Below are 16,830 nucleotides of genomic sequence, written 5' to 3'. Positions count from 1 at the left end.
CTAGGAGGTATCTGCATGTGTTTGTGTGTGTGTGTGGGGGGGGGGGATTCGAGGGATCGAGCAATCATGGATTTAAAAAAAAGGTATAATATGGGAGATCTGTGGCAGATCATTAAAACTGAACTAGATTCTAATTCTGTTTGAAGAGATTTTAGGCTTTTTATTTAATTTTGAATCACTGTCAAACCTAGTAAATATTATAGTAGAACAGTGATATGGCATATATTAGTCTACTGTGATTGTATTTTTCTTTAGTAAATGCCATGCACATAGGTACGATTAAGATAGTCCGAAACCTTTGATTCATAAGTTTGTATATGGGAAAATAATCCATATATGGACAATAATTAGCCAAACAGTGTTAGTCATGACAAGATCAATCTTATCGGTGATTTTTTATTAGATTTAGATAGACCTATTATTATAGGTTTCTAAAATTAAAAAAAAGATATTTTTTATTCTAATGTTCGTAAAAACTCGATTGAAGTACGTTATGTTTATATGTAATTAGTTTTTTTTATGTAATTGTCTGTATCATAACAATCATGACAGTAAATGAGGGAGAAAAAAATCAATAAATGAAAATCTATACATCCCTATTTGACCATACTGGCCATATTTGGAAAATCCAATCTTGGGCTAAAAATTCATACGCATGGGAGTTTCACTGAAAAAGTTTAATGATTAGAAAATAAAATAATTTAAAGTTAATGCTACAGATTATTAGAAAAAGCTGTGCATCTTTATATCACAAAAATATATAAAAAAGGTTAAATTTTAAATTATAAATGAGTGTTATATATTATTGCGGATTGATATTTTATTGCGCACTCTTCCCGTTATGGTGTCGGCAACAAAATTAGTAAAGTTTGGTTGTAAACTAGTTTCCTTTTGAGATACAATGCAAAATTTAACCCAATCTGGCATGCCTGGGTCAAAACTCGGTGGAACTAACTTAGCAACAATGAACGGTAATGTAAACAATAACATTTACACCACCAATCATCCAGAAAACTTTATATTTGAACAAGAAGATCCTAGCCTCGAAGATGATGATTCTGATTCTGATACAGTCAGTTTTCAACAAGGACATGGATTTCCTCAAAGTGTTACAGGCTCAGGACTCAAGCCAGGAAAGAAAACAAAAGGAAGAGTGAAAATTAAAATGGAGTTTATTGAGAACAAATTACGGAGATATACAACGTTTAGTAAAAGAAAAACGGGAATAATGAAAAAGGTACTATTAGTAATTACAATTTTCTATTGAATTAGTGACAATTAGTCTTAGATCTAATTGTTTAATTAGATTCTAATTAATTAAATTAGTCTAGAATTCGAAAAGATCATAAGATGATATTAGATCAATTAATCTAGATCTCTAGTTTCGAGTCTAGGACTAGTGACTAGATAGATCTAATATTCTAATAATCTAATTCTAATTATAATTATTTACTAATAGATGATAGTGACACTATAGTAATGTCAGAGGGCTACCCTTGTTTGTCACTAGAGTCAGTGTTACCCCTTGTGGTTAACTTATGTTGTGCCCCCCAAATATAAATCAGATACCTACATTCATTCATTGTTATACAACTGTAAAATGAGGATCAATTATATTTTAAAATTAAGTTTTTATGACATTTCATAAAACATCAGTTATTACTATATTAAGATGATCACCTTCACCTATCCCTTAGTCGGTAGAACGTCGGGGCACCACATATGATCTGTTGACTGTCTTTCTCTATTCCTCTCTGTCATTTGCCTAGTAGAGGGCAGAATCTCTTTCAATGACGGCTCATCCATTCTTTAGTTTATATTCTCATCGCTTTCTATGTCTGCCTCTTTTTCTATTTTGTTCCCTGGAGAAAGATCTTTGCAAGCACTGAGCACCTTTTGAAATGCCATTAAGTTTTAGTTTGCGTTTTTTGGAAGTAGTCAGCAGGTCATCATGGGACCCAATAGCTATTGTAATCCTGTTTCTATTCTCTTCTTTTGTGATGCGTCTTTGTAGTGATACCTAGCATTCTTCTATAGCAGTGATGCCCAAAGTACAGCCCGCGGGCCAGATCCACCCCATGACCTGAGTCCATCTGGCCCATCGAAATGTCGACACAAAGTGTAGAAAATCCCCCCTTTTTAAAAAAAAATGTAAAATGTATCTTTACTTACGTTAGGGACTTAGGGCCCTCAATTTTTCTACTGATGATATGTTTCATGACATTTAACAGTTGTACGTTTATGAAATAGATATAATCTGAGTGTAGAATGTACGTTTTCTACCAGGAAAAGTGAACGGTTCTTTACTTTTTTGTGGAACATGATAATAAGTCAACATATTTGTTTTATAAAGAAATTGTGGCTATTTAAAAAAACAACAACATATAAACGACATTATGAAACAAATATGACGGCATTCTTGGTTTGAGCCGCGAATAAAAGATTGTTAAACTAAGCCTAGAAATCGGAGGATTGATTAGAATATTTACCAAAAAGAGATAGAAAAATGACTCAGATGTAAAGCTAGCTACAATGTTGCTGATATTTCAAGTAGAGAAATGAAGCCATCTTCTGACGGGGGGGAGGGGGGTAAGATACATTTCAAGTATCCCATTAATTAATGAAGCACAGGATCTACGGGTTTCAGGTTAAAATCATTTTTGTAGGCCTACTTTTTATTCATGTGGCCCGCGACACGAGTGTTGGAAATAAAAATGGCCAGCAGGTCGAATTAGGTTGGGCATCACTGTTCTATAGCATCTCAATTCCATTATTAAGATTCTCCTCTCTAGTTCTGCAGTCTGTGCGCAAGATTTGAAGCATACAAGAATGTGGCCATGACCAAGGGTGCAACAGTCTGATTTTAGTGTTAAAGGGCAATGACTTTGTCTTTCCAGATTGTTTTGAGTTTTGTAAGTGTTGCTGTGGCCAATAGTTCTGGTTTGGTTCCTTCATAATTTGTGTTTTTCCAGCATTGATATAATATGCATATATATCATATGCTGCGAAAGTCTTGTCCATATATGCACATCACCAAGTCAGCTAATTCTTTTTCTGTCCCTGCCAGACCATCTATATGGAGATACTTTGAAATGGACATTAGTTCTTTTCAGCTGTTGCTGAAATAAGACTTCTTGGCTGCATTTCCTCATATATATCATATTATAGCTACCTCGGTGATCGTTTCGAATGCACCTAAGCATTGACCTCTTGTTTTCTTCTTGAGTAGTGATTTCTCTTCTGACATTTCCATTTAGTTTCTATTTTTGTTTAATTTATTGAAATACCATGCTGGTTTGATTTCAGTTGCAGTATGAAATAATGTCTCACTTCTTTCATAAATGGTTATGCCTTTAGTTTGAATGTACTCTTGTGTATCGTCAACTTCTTCAAGTACATCTGCCCCAAAGAAAGTAAAGCAAAGAAAGGTAGAATCACAGACAACTGGGAGTTGTCCTGGATCTGCGTCTCTAGTTTAGAAGGATGGCAATGAGCTTCAATAGCGGTCACTTGAAGTCATTCTAACAGTAGCATGTTATTAATTTTTTTTTATGACACTTCATTAGGTTGAATTAAAATATCTTTTTGATGTGTAGGAAGTAGCAATAAAACAAAACATTGTTTCAAAGGTACCCAAAAAATGTTAAGCAAAAAGTATTTTCTGAAAAGCAATATTGACCATATAGATAAAAGTGAATGGTTTAAACATAAAATGTTCTTGATGTTAGACATTAAAGCTGCATTATCATATTTCTGAGCTTGACAAATCCTAATGTTATGTCAATCCCTTTCCAGACATTTAAAATATCAGAACTGATTTCATCAGCATTTCTCAAAACTTCAGTTGTAAATGAGTTGATATGTGACTATTAGTGTTATGCTTTATGGAAGCTCATGATGTTGTACTGTCTTGCAGGCTTATGAGTTGTCTACTTTGACTGGTACCCAAGTGATGTTGTTAGTAGCAAGTGAGACTGGCCATGTGTACACTTTTGCTACTAGGAAGCTACAGCCCATGATTACTAGTGAGAGTGGTAAAGCTCTCATCCAGACTTGCTTGAACTCCCCTGATCCACCTCCTGGATCTTCCACTGGCACTGTGCAGGAACAAAGGATGAATCCCTCAGGATTTGAAGAGACAGACTTGTCCTGTGCTGTGGATGAAGAGCAGAACAAGGTAAGCAGTTTAATAGTCTTGCAACTTTATTGGACAAACTTTGCTGTTCACATCAATCCTATCACATCTTATGCATAACTTTATAACGTATGACTTAACAAATCTTTGTTTAGCTTTTATTGTAGTATTGGATAGGCTTGGCTATAAAAAAACAACAACTGTTAGCAGCTTTTACAAAGATCTTCATTGTAAATATTAAATATATATTGAATTTTTAAAAACTCTTTTTTTACTGTATTAAAGTCTTTGAGTTTATACAATAGAATCTTGAACCTATCAAACTGTACACTATTGGTAATTGTACTGATCACACAACATTCTCATAAATATTCCGCCTTAGCTTCATTCTCTTAGTACACTTCTTAGAAAGTATCTGTGGAACTTCAGTTGAGAATAAACCTGTAGTTAAGTAAGTTATATAATTAAAATTGTTTGAGACTTCCTTAACACACTGCAATTTATTTGCAAAGTATAATTTGGTATTCATGTGCAGTTTAAGAATATTGTGTGTGTTTGATAATTATACAATAGTGTGTGTGTTGTTTGTACATGCTTGGGTTTCTGTGATATTCACATTTAAACAAATTAACATATATATTAAATTCTCATTTAAAATTGTTTATAATATTTAAATTCTACAAATATTTTATGGTTTGTAAAATAAGCAACAAAGTGGAAACAACAAAACATTATAGGAATGGGAGTTTTTGTTGAACACTCAAACTTAGGCACTTATGTGGGTCAGTCACATAGGCCAGTTGTACTCACATATTACCCCATGAATGTTACATCCAAACCTAACACCTGAACACAACACTTCAGCACTGACCTGGCCTTGTTGGCGAACACAAATGTTTGTGCTGGGGTGGTCTTGATACTACTATTCCTACACAGACAGATACTGAAAACTGCCTTATTTATGTATCTGCATTTGCCAGCATTAACAAGTCAAAGCCCAGAAAACAACTGGACCAGGCCTTTAGTAATATCTTAAAGAAAGAAGAAAAAGCTCCAACAGTTAACTGTCAGATCTTTGACACTCCCTTCACTCTACATGAGCTCAGTACTGCCCTAAAAAACCTCAAGTCAAGAAAATCCCCTGGACCCGATAAAATAACAAATGAAATGATTCAGGGACTAGGACCACAGGCCCAAAACTGTATACTTAACTTTATCAACCATGCATGGAAAACTGGAGACATACCACAGGAATGGAGAACCGCAAACATAATATCCATTTTAAAGAAAAATAAACCACCTGGAGACCCAAAAAGTTATAGACCAATATCTCTAACATCCAACATTGGCAAAAATGGCAGAAAAAATGATCAATAACCGACTTTATTGGTGGCTAGAAAGTACTTGCTCACTCCACAATGCACAAGCTGGCTTCAGGAAAGCAAGTAGAACAGAAGACCACCTCTTTCGTTTTATCCAGGACACAGTAGAAGGGTTTCATGAAAACAAGCACACTACAGCAGTATTTATAGATTTGCAGCAAGCCTATGATAGAGTGTGGAGAAAAGGTCTATTTTTGAAGATGAAAAAAATGGGCATCCATGGATAAATGTACAGCTGGATCAGGGCATTCTTAAAAAAACAGAACCATCCAAACCCGATTCGAAGGTGCTATCTCTAGTAAAAAAAAGTTTGGAAGAAGGACTACCACAAGGTTCAGCCCTTAGCTGCACTCTCTTTCCTAATCTTCATGAATGTCCTCCTGGACCTCATTTCGGTCAATAAGGCACTTTATGCAGACGACCTTTTAATTTGGACTACAGAGAAATATCCAGTGCTGACTAGATCCAAACTAAATAGAGCCCTCACAACTATCTCCACATATTCAAAATTATGGAAAATGGAAATAAACAAAGAAAAGTTAGTTTATTCAATCTTTAGTAACAGCAACAAAACAGCAAAAAGAAACTACATCCTAAAAATAGACTCACAGCCAATAAATAAAGAAGAAAATCCAACATATCTTGGTGTAAAACTAGACCAAAGACTGTCTCTAAAACACTTTATGGCAGATTTAAAAGAAAAGGCATCACAAAGATTAAACATAATAAAACACCTAGCAGTCATCATTAGATACAATCTAAAACCAAGCCTTGTGGCTAATTAGTGGAGGTATGAGAACTACTCCCACAGCAGCCTGTGAAATAGACTCCAATATTGAACCTTTTAAGTTAAGGCGCAACAGAGCAGCATTAGAAGCTATTGAGAGATACAGAAGGTTGGAGGACGATCATCCAAATAAATTACAAACACAGAGAAATAGGAAAAACAACACAAAAAAAAAGCAAAGGACTCTGATCCAACTTACTGACGAACTAGCCCTAAAACACCACCTACCCAATAACAGAGAAAAAATTACCAGGTTTTCAAACATTACACCCGGACTAAACTACAAACAACCAACCATCAAAACACATTTACTAAATAACACCTTAACAAAAGAATCAAATCCACTGGAGCTCAAAGTAGGCACGCTTGAAACAATTGAAAGCTATCAAAAAACAGCTGTCCATATTTATACAGACGGATCAGCTTTCAAAGCCACCATCAATGCTGGTCTTGTTGCCTTCCTGGTCTTCCCTAAAAATAAACACTTTGAGATAAGCACACCCTGTGGCGATTACTGCTCAAACTTCCAAGCCGAAATTGAGGCAATTACCATAGCACTACAGACAGTGGAAAACAAATTATATGAAGGAGTGCAACCACCATCAGATATTGTTGTCTTTACAGACTCCCAATCTACTCTGCAAGCACGTAACAGCAGCACCTCAAACAGCCCAAGAGAGTTGACAACACTCATTGTGATAATCCATCAGATGATATCAAAATTAAATATCAATATCACACTACAGTGGATCCCTGGACACATTGGCATCATGGGAAATGAAAAGGCAGATAAACTATCAAAGGCAGGTCCATCTATGGAAAACCAGATAGACCTGTTAACTACCTCACCCTAAGGTCAATGTTAGTCAACAATCACAAAGAGGAGTGGCTCAACCAATGGGCATCAGGAAACACAGGCAGAGCCATGTACAAAGAAATGACTACGCCTAACAAACTGGACAGTATTAACTTCCTCCCCCGCAAAGAACAATCTACAATCTTCCAACTAAGAACAGGACACACACCACTATTAAATTACCACCTGAACAAAATAAACTCCACACAACTCCCCCTTTGCAGACACTGCGCCCACCCCTTTGAAACCATAAACCATATCCTCTTTGAATGCCCCTCCCTAATCCACCTTAGGTAGACCCTACTTCCACTACAGCCCAACATAACCAACACCCTGTACGGCAGTGCTGAACAACTGAAGAAAACAGCACACTTTTTTTCCTTGCCACAGTCTGCAAAAGAGCTCACAGCTCAGCAGCAATAAAGCTGGCTAGAAGAAGAAGAAGAATGTATCTGCATTATGCATAGATTATTAATTTAAAAATTGTCATTAGAATCGAGACTATGTCTGTTGAAACTCTAGACCATTGGAAGCTCGACCGACCTGGAATGAAAGCAATCTGGTGAAAAAAGTTCTAATAGGCTAGATGCGAGGTCGAAGTCCGAGCGCACCTGAGACACCCTCTCATTTTCCTTCTCTCTACCACATCAACCGAGCGGGTGTCCTCCATGAAAACGGTCCCTTGAGAGACTTGTTGATGCTCTTTTCCATCCCCGCCTTTGCAATGAACTTGGTTTTATTTGGCACCCCAACGGGGAATTATGTTTTGCTTTCCTATTGGCTTATCCGTGCCCCCCCCCCTTTTTTTTCTCTCTTTTAGAAACTAGTATATAATAAATACGATTGGGAAAAAAATGTAACACACAATTATAGCCTAAGAAGTGTATTAATGTCTAATTTCTTTAGATCACTGTAGATGTTGTTACTAATGTGGAACCGATTGTTTTGTTTTGGTTGACACGAAACACATCATTGTCCAGTTGATAGGCCTAAACGCTTGTACATGTAGGCCCTATATACATATATAGCTCGCCTTTTGTCAACGTTTCAATGGAGTGTGCTGAAAGTAACATCAAATAGTGGGCAGATATTTCCCTTGCCAATGTCTACATAATTTCCTAGAGAAACGTTGGCTTCTCCATCACGCAAAGTTAGAGAGGGGGGGTGTAGGAACAAAAGCGCTTTAAATGTTGTTAAAAAAGGGTAACAAATGAAAAGTAGTTATGTGTTTCATCTCTTCAAGTAGCTCTGACGTGAAATGATTCAAACTAAGTGGCTGTGTGAATGGCAACACCGATAATACATGTAGGCTACCCCCCTTCTTGCTTATTTACAAATGATACGGCGGCATACGACATAAGAATAGTTTTGAAATATGAATTAATAAAGTGAACTCAACTCCTATGTAATTATGACTCGCATTGGTTTCATGCGGTGTTATTTTTTACAACAATAGGGACCTACATTAGGCTACGCATTTCTTTGAAGCAAGTGTCTCTTAGACACTTAGAAAGTGTACACAAGTTCTCCATGGAATTAAATGTCACGATACATACATACATACATGCATATCAAACTCACAGACAGACGCCTACCCCATCCCTCACCCGTTAGAATGCATGTACCTGCAAGGCAATCTACTTTCTCCCCTCCCCTGCATTGTCTGCTTGAGAAGTGCCCTGGCGTGTTGGTGCTAGCAGAACATGTAGACCTTCCCTACTTGGGGTAGGGGAAAAGATGGTACGGTTTAAGGCAATCTCTTGGCTCCCGTTCAAAGTCAGGTAGATAGGGCTGGCGTGCTCCCCCCCTCTCTCCCATATCTGTACAACTCAAGACGCACCTCTCTCGCCTTAACGGAAAGGTTAACGCATTTCTGCCCAGAAAGGAACACATGCTCCTAGAAAATGGGTTAATGTCTTCCCTTACCTGTACTACAGTGTGCTGTGAGCCTAGCTAGTAGTTCTAGGGAAACTATGGAACTGATCACTGATCGCATTCTCTGCATTTTTTTTTTTTTTTTAATCCATCCTCCTCTTTTATTTGTTTTTAAATCCATCCTCCTCTTTTATTTGTTTTTAAATCCACCCTCCTCTTTTATTTGTTTTTAAATCCATCCTCCTCTTTTATTCTCCTCTTTATGAAAACTGAAGCCATCAATTATTCCCGCCCTCATTTCTGGTACATGGATAAGACTCGGTCCCTACAAGACTTGGTCCCTATAAGACTCGTTGATCACTTATAAACTTAGCTGCTATTTGTCTCGGTAGTGTGGCGTGCATTGGAAACACCCGTGCCGGGACTGTAGTTAAATATACGATTTAGGCCTGCATCTCTAAATATCTCTCTCTATATATAAGCATGCACACAGAAAAGCACTGAATGTAAATAGACCTATAGAATTAAGTGAGGAAATTATATACCACGAAATGTAGGCCTATTTGCTGTGGGAAACATTTGAGCAGAATAACTTTTTTTTTTTAATTTTAATAGTTCTAACACAGTTTAAAATAGTAAATAGATTTTTTGTTAAGGAAAGGGGGAAAGATTCGAGTTGGAATTAGAGGAAGGGAGTAGTCCACCTATTGCACAAGGAAGTGGGGGGGGGGCACTGCTCACCTGTTAGCTCAAGCTATCTCACAGGTTTTTTTTTCTCTCTTTATTCTCTCAACTGTTTCCTTCTCTTTCAGTCTTTCCCAATGTTTCTTTCCACTTTTCTTTGACTCTCTTTGACTCTCCCCTTTCTTTTCTTCTCTCTCTCTTCTATGTCTCTCTCTGTTTCTCTACTCTTTCATTCCCCTCTTTTCACCCTCTCTTGTTTTGTTCTCTGTGTCTGTCTCTCAGCATCATTGAAAGAAAGTGATGTTAAGTTGTAAGATGATATCTGTCACACTTTAGACACACAGCTTCAGCATGACTCATGCATAGCAATGGCTGCTAATGACAATTTGAGAACTGCTAACATTGAACATGACATTAAACTTAGTGTCTGTATGATGAAAGTGTATAGAGATGATTCCCACCCACTAGTTAGTCAATAAACTGTTTATCAAAGTGGCAAGGTGTACAATTAGGCATTACAGTTTTCTTTTTCCTTTTAGTATTTCCTCAGACATTATATGTGTGCTCATTTCTCTCTCTCTCTCTCTTTTTTTTTTTTCATTAAAGTTTTTTTTTTTAAATGTGTGTTTGTTTGATTTGTTTCAGAATTGATAATTTTCTAAAGCCTGTAAAAGCCTTGTCTTCTTTCATTTTGACTTTGCCACTGTCTGTAAACTTTCTCCTATCAGTTTTTGTCTGTGCTTCTAGTGAATTGATTTTCATATTACATTTCTTCTTGAATGTTTTATAACAGACTTTATATTTCATGAGTATAGCCCATGAGAACTACATTTTAACATCAAGTGGACTTGATAGTTCAGATTAATCTTCAATTTTTAAGCAAAATGTTTTTTTTTATACCAATTGTAAAATGTCAAAAACAAAAATAATTTATTATCATTTTGAACACACTTTTGAACAGACTTGTAAATATAAAAAAATGTGTACAGTTTAGAATTACCATCTGTTAGCCAGCTGGATAAGAACAAATTATTTAAGAAGTATCACTTGTATCGACTATAAGAATTTCATTTAGGCTTAAACTCAAGGTGAAAAAAAGCTATTAGACATAATTAACAAAAGAGCTCCCTTCCAATCCCCCAAAAAGGTGTGTGTGTGTGTAGGGGTGGCTGGGTGGGCAGAAATAATTCTATAATCTAATTGAATATGTGTTAATGAATCAAATTTTATTACAGACAGATGGTGGAAATGAGCTGAAAACAGTATATTCCATGCCCAGCCAAGGCAGCACATCTCCAGTCAGTGACCAAATGAACATTTCTTCTTCACCGAGGGGGGATCAATCAGCTTCAGTCACTCATGTCATCAACCAGGTGCCTGCCTATACATTGCAAGCAGCCCCTGTTTTAGCAATAAAACAAGAACAAAGTTCTGTGAAGCCCTTATCTTTAAGCTCTGCTAGCAACATCATTTCAACCACGTCCAACAGTGTCCCGACTATGCAAATACCAATTGTAATACAATCTGGTGAGTGATTGCTGAGCTCATCATATAGTTCTAGTTTACACTTAAAGTCTATAACTTCTTCTTCTTTGTAATTTGTTTGAAGAGTTGAGTCAAAAATCTTGTAGCTCTAGGCCCTCAGAAGCTCACCTTCATGAGTGTCAGGTTTAGGATTTATTTTGGGTTGTTAACTAGCTGTATACTATTAAGGTCCCGGGGTTCAACCTGACAAGAACATCACTCACACACAGTCGTATATACAGTAAACAACTAGGTGAATAGTTTAAATAACAACAAAAATAAATGAATTTTAATTGTATGAAACATATATGTGTATGTACAATGAGGATGATAAATAGACAATATATATATATTAGATATATATATATATATATATATATATATATATATATATATATATATATATATATATATATAATAGGTATATATAAAGATATTATACAATAATTAATTTAAGCACCTTTGCTACTGTTATCAACTTGTCACCCTGGTTTTATGGTCCACCAGACTCTAACCGACGGGTGTCACAAAACTGCCAACCTCGGTAATAGTAAAGTTAGACCTCAGATAATCGCCAATTTGACAATGACACTGGCAAGCGACGCCCACAACTCCAACACTGGCACCCTATAAACGAAATAAACACAATACTCTCAACTTCTACACTAAAAATAGAAATAGTGACAACCTCATACAGCATACAATAATAGATATCACAAACGAATAACTCACCCTAAACAGGGGTCCCAAAAATCCAACTCCAACTGAATAATAAGTCTGAGAAACTGGTACAGACAAATAAAGTTTTACGGGCCAACACACCGTCCGTTACAACCAAACTCAGAGGGTGAACTGCCTCATGACAAAGAATGACCCATAGATGTCACCGGACTTTGTGACGTAGCAAAACAATTCAAAACAAAAAAAATACAAGACACTCTCGCCCTGTACACGTACTACCAGTTGAGGAAATAAAAAAAAAACAGAGTTAGGAGAAAGAAATAGACACTTGTCTATACTACGCGACAATGAGCATGGGCCTATCTGAGCAACTGCTCTGTTTAGGAGGGATCAAAGCAGTATGTAATATGTTACATCCATAGTACTGATGGCTTGTATCCCAAAACTTGAAGACACTAGAGATTAGGCTCAAAGCCGAGCAAACCAGGGAAACTCCCACATATTCTTTCTCACATCAGCCAAGGGGTGTCTGGCATAAAATGGCCCCTTAAGGAATAATTGTCACAATTGTTGATATTGACACGGTTGTTCCATCCCCATCAGTGCAATGGACCTTTTTTAATTTGGTATTTGTAGACTTTGCTGGTGATATAACTAACCACAAAGATAATGACCATAATGCTAATACAAATTTGTGCATTCCACAGGGAGGAATTTAATGGTAAAAGGAAATCCATTTAAAGCGATTTTTTTTCTGAGCTTATCAATGATATTTTATAAAATTAAAGTAGCATGCCATTGTCAGCTTTATGCATTGTTGCTATAGTAGTGTAAATATTTATTCAGGCCAGATATCAATGCTGCAGCCAGGTACTCAGTTACAGGGGCAGACTATTACTGCACAGAATGAGCTCAAACCTGCAGCATTTAGTCAAGTTGTTTCAAATCCTACTAGTGAGTGGTATTTGTTGTCTGTGTGGTTGAACTGACTTTTAAAACTAGTTTTGCCATATTTTTTTAATTTATACTTCTTTATACAGCTATGATCTTTCTCTTGGCATTTCTTTTTTCAATTTTTCATTCTTTATTTATTATGAATAGATTATCATTTCTGATTTCACTTGTATAATAGTATATTAATTAGTCCATTAAACTGTACAATGTCATTCATGTTTGGGTTTATGTCATCACACTTGACACTTTGGATAAAAAAGTGGTAATGAAAACAGGGCATGCATTAGCATTTCTTTTCTTTTCTTTATTTGGACATAATGGGAAATCAAGTGTGAAAAAACAACAACGTTAATGTTGCATTATTTATTTGTTGTTGTTGTTGTTGTTTTTTTCTATAGTTTTCTTGAAATCAGCACTACAGTGGCAGTAACTTTAGCTTTACCCAGATTTATGCCAGATTTTCTTTAACTAAATAAAAGGAATTCTTCACTAAGAAAATAACCAGACTCTAAAATGTTATGCTAATCTTCTGTGTTTATGTATGCTTAGGTACAATAGTAGAAAAACAATGTGTGTCTGTTTCTAGATCAAATGATATCCAGCTCACAGAACAACCAATCTGGTGAACTCAACACTCCTTTACCAGTCAGCACACCATCAGCTATCAGTTTCATGCAAGGTGACATCATTTATTTCTCTATATACTGAGTTAGATTAATCTATCCTTTGGCTACCTCAGCTAGAGATTATTGTTGATAGTACTACTAGAATTTACTGCCCAGTGTTATGTGGCATTCTTCTGAAACAGAAATTAAATATATTGACTTTTTTTTTTTTTAACATTCACAAAATTTTTTTTAGGTGCCATAAAAAAAAAAAAAATAGAAACACTGTCTTTGTTAATTCATGGTTCATTAATATATTTTAAAGTTACAAATTATATTTGCAGGTATGACCCCAGGAATAATAATGTACCAAACACCACAAGGAATTGTGTATGCCACTCCTACAACTCAAAATTTCCATGACCGAACTGTTTTTAATTTTCCACAAACCATGTCACAAACAGACCAAGCTTCTGGTAGGAAATGTTTTCAAAATTGAACTGATAGTATTGTTTTCAATTCTAGTTGACTCAATGCTTGTCTGCGCTCCTTTTTTTTTTTTAGATGGAATTGAAATGTTGTTTTATTTTTTTTGCACATTGCAGGTCAACAGATTTTCACAATACCTGTGCCAGTCTCACTCGGTGCATCCTCGGTATGTTGTAACATTTTATTTGCAAGCTCTTGAACATTATGCTACATTTTTACAAAGCTTGTATCAACTCTGTCTGTCTGGTAAAAAGTGTCTACACGTTATTTCTCTCCCACCCATTCTCGGATCAGGTTGAAACCTTGCACGATTATTCATTGACATAGACAAAAGATGAAATAATAAAAAGAAAAAGTAACCAATTAGATGATTAATTACATGTAATTCATTATTTTGTTAAATAGCAACAAAGAAAACTAATACTTCAGTATTCACTGATATGGTTAAATTTGTTGGTAATGGTATTTCTCCCTCACACATTCTCCGATCAAGTTGATACTTTAAACAATTATTTATTGTGCCTAATAAAACATGAATCAATAAATGAAAATTCTCAATTAGTCAATTAATTTTTGGTAATAAATTATTTTGTTTGATATCAAATAAGAGAAATAACTTGTACATTATTGGTAGATATAGTTTAAGAACAGAGTTCTTCCCCTTAGATAAACTTGTGTTTTTTTGTTTTTTTTTAAAAAGGATTTTCTTTTTATTTTGCTTATTTCTCTTCCTTGAAACGGCTATGCATTTATTGACAGTAATTATTAGAGTGTGCTTATATCAATGAGTCTTGGACTTCAATACTCGTGGGTAGTTGCTACTTTAAAAAAAAACTACTACTATTTCCACCATAATTCTGTATATCTATCTTGTCAATTCTTTTATTATCATAACTATGTCATTCTTTGAACTAGTTTATAGAACCTATGGATGTTCAAATGTAAGGGCTGCTATTTGGAATGGAGGGAAGGGAGTCTGCCTTCTGTTAGTCTCAGCCACTCTGCTTCAATACATTGAGAGAGATTTCTAGAACCTTTTTTTGAAAGTACAATATTATAATTGTTTCTGTTAGTGCTGTACTCAAAGTCAGTGTTACTGATGTTATTGCTTCAATATCTTTGTTTTCCTTTGTGTTACAGCTACTGCACCTGGCTACTGCACAAAGTGTAGATAATAGCCAAGAAGTCACACAAGTTCAGCAACCGCCTCCAGCAAAGAAAGCCAAGAAATGACATCACCCTGTGACTAGCTAGGCTATGTCATGACATATATATTGCCAGTGAGCTATGTATATTTTTATACATGATTATACACAGTTCCAAGAGACTTAAAGAGGCAGCTGATATGAATAATATAAGCTATTTTAAGCTTATGAAACTATTGAAAACTCTTCTGGAAAAGGAGTTGTTTTTATTTTTTTTAATCTACGAAACTTAATTGTACGACTTTAAAGTCTGATGTTAGTTTTATTCATTACAAAGACTCATTTCATCTGAATATCTCATGATGTATTAATGTGCCAACTTCATGCTGTATATAATGACATAATTTATATTTTGCTTTTGTGACAAAACATTTTTATGTACATGTTTGTTAAGTTAATCCTCTTATCAAAAGAGGTGGGTTTTGTTTTAAATGTATTGTCTTGTAAAACAGTGCCTTGATATATTCAATGGCTAATGATGGATGGGACATTAGGATGAAATGCATTTGACCTTTAGGTCTGAAAGTGAGACATCTATGGTTATAGCTGTACTCTTATTTGCCAGAAAAGAATATTACAATAAAAGAAAGGGTAAATAATTCATCTGAAAATGTTGATATTGTCTTCATCAGATGACTACTTAGTCTTGATTAAATGCTCTTGTATTTGTACTCTCTATCAGCTATGGTGTCTCCTTTGTTACACAATTCTTGCAAACACATTTCCTAGGCAACATTTTGCTGTTATTTGATCTGATTTTCTGCTGGACAGGCTTATCCTCTTTTTATTATCTTCTAGTCTTGTTAAGTAAGTCTAAATGTGTTGGCTCACTTTTCTCTTGTGTTATTTTGTTTTCTTATGTACAATGCAGGTACAGCCCTGTGTTTGGTTGGGTTGTATTTCTTCTGAATAACAAGCTACCATAGATATTGCAATAGATAGTGGAATGTTTATACTTTTTCTTCATTTTATTAAAAAAGTTATTTATTTCAAAATTTTTTTTTTCCTTTGTCACTTCCATATGGCAGTGATTGATATTGAGTCCAACCCAAACTTGTTTTCTGATCCTAAGTTTGTAATGAGCAGACATTCATCACCAGGTTTAGTTCATACATTCACTCAGCAGAAGGGAAGCTCAGTGTGTGTGTGTGTGGATCATAAAAATGTCTTAGTGTTGCTTGATGGGCTTTTATTTCTTGAGAAATAAGTATTTAGACACTGTTTGACTGGACTAAATGTTACTTAGGAATGTTAAAAAAAAATATTTTTTGTTCACATTTTCCCAGAAGTTTTTTTGACATTTCTATTTACAAATTCAACTAATGGATGATAATAATAATAATGCTCAACAGATTTGGTCTTTTGTGCTACCCTTCTCTAAATGAGCTCCACACCCACGATCATTAAATCATCATTGAAAATGAGCCTGTGATTTGCAAAGAATAAAAATTTTGGTGATTGTGGTATCTGGCACTTTTCATGTTTTGAGTATTTTGTCAGAAGCTGTGGTCTGTGGTCACATGTGGTCTGCTGTCTAGCACAGACAATATTTATCAATGTAAATACTTTTTTTTTAACAAATAATTTAGCTGTATTTTCTCAACAAGAATCACTATAAGAGAGTCAAGTACATTGAAATACATAATTTTGTCT

General features: G+C 35.3%; 1 protein-coding gene across 1 annotated transcript; it reads left to right on the top strand.

Moving 5' to 3' along the window:
* The first annotated feature begins 813 nt into the window (after positions 1-813).
* Positions 814-16,676, top strand: LOC106057960 (serum response factor-like). Its single transcript, XM_013215327.2, has 8 exons — positions 814-1,237; positions 3,917-4,177; positions 10,955-11,246; positions 12,771-12,878; positions 13,465-13,557; positions 13,828-13,959; positions 14,089-14,138; positions 15,113-16,676. Exons 1-8 carry the CDS (start codon positions 902-904, stop codon positions 15,203-15,205), a joined length of 1,365 nt encoding a protein of 454 aa, XP_013070781.2. The 5' UTR covers positions 814-901; the 3' UTR covers positions 15,206-16,676.
* Positions 16,677-16,830: the final 154 nt, after the last annotated feature.

This window comes from Biomphalaria glabrata, chromosome 3, assembly GCF_947242115.1.
Source record: "Biomphalaria glabrata chromosome 3, xgBioGlab47.1, whole genome shotgun sequence".
NCBI classification, from domain to species: Eukaryota; Metazoa; Mollusca; class Gastropoda; family Planorbidae; genus Biomphalaria; species Biomphalaria glabrata.
Note: the sequence above shows the minus strand (reverse complement) of the source record. Positions and strands in the feature narration are given on the sequence as shown.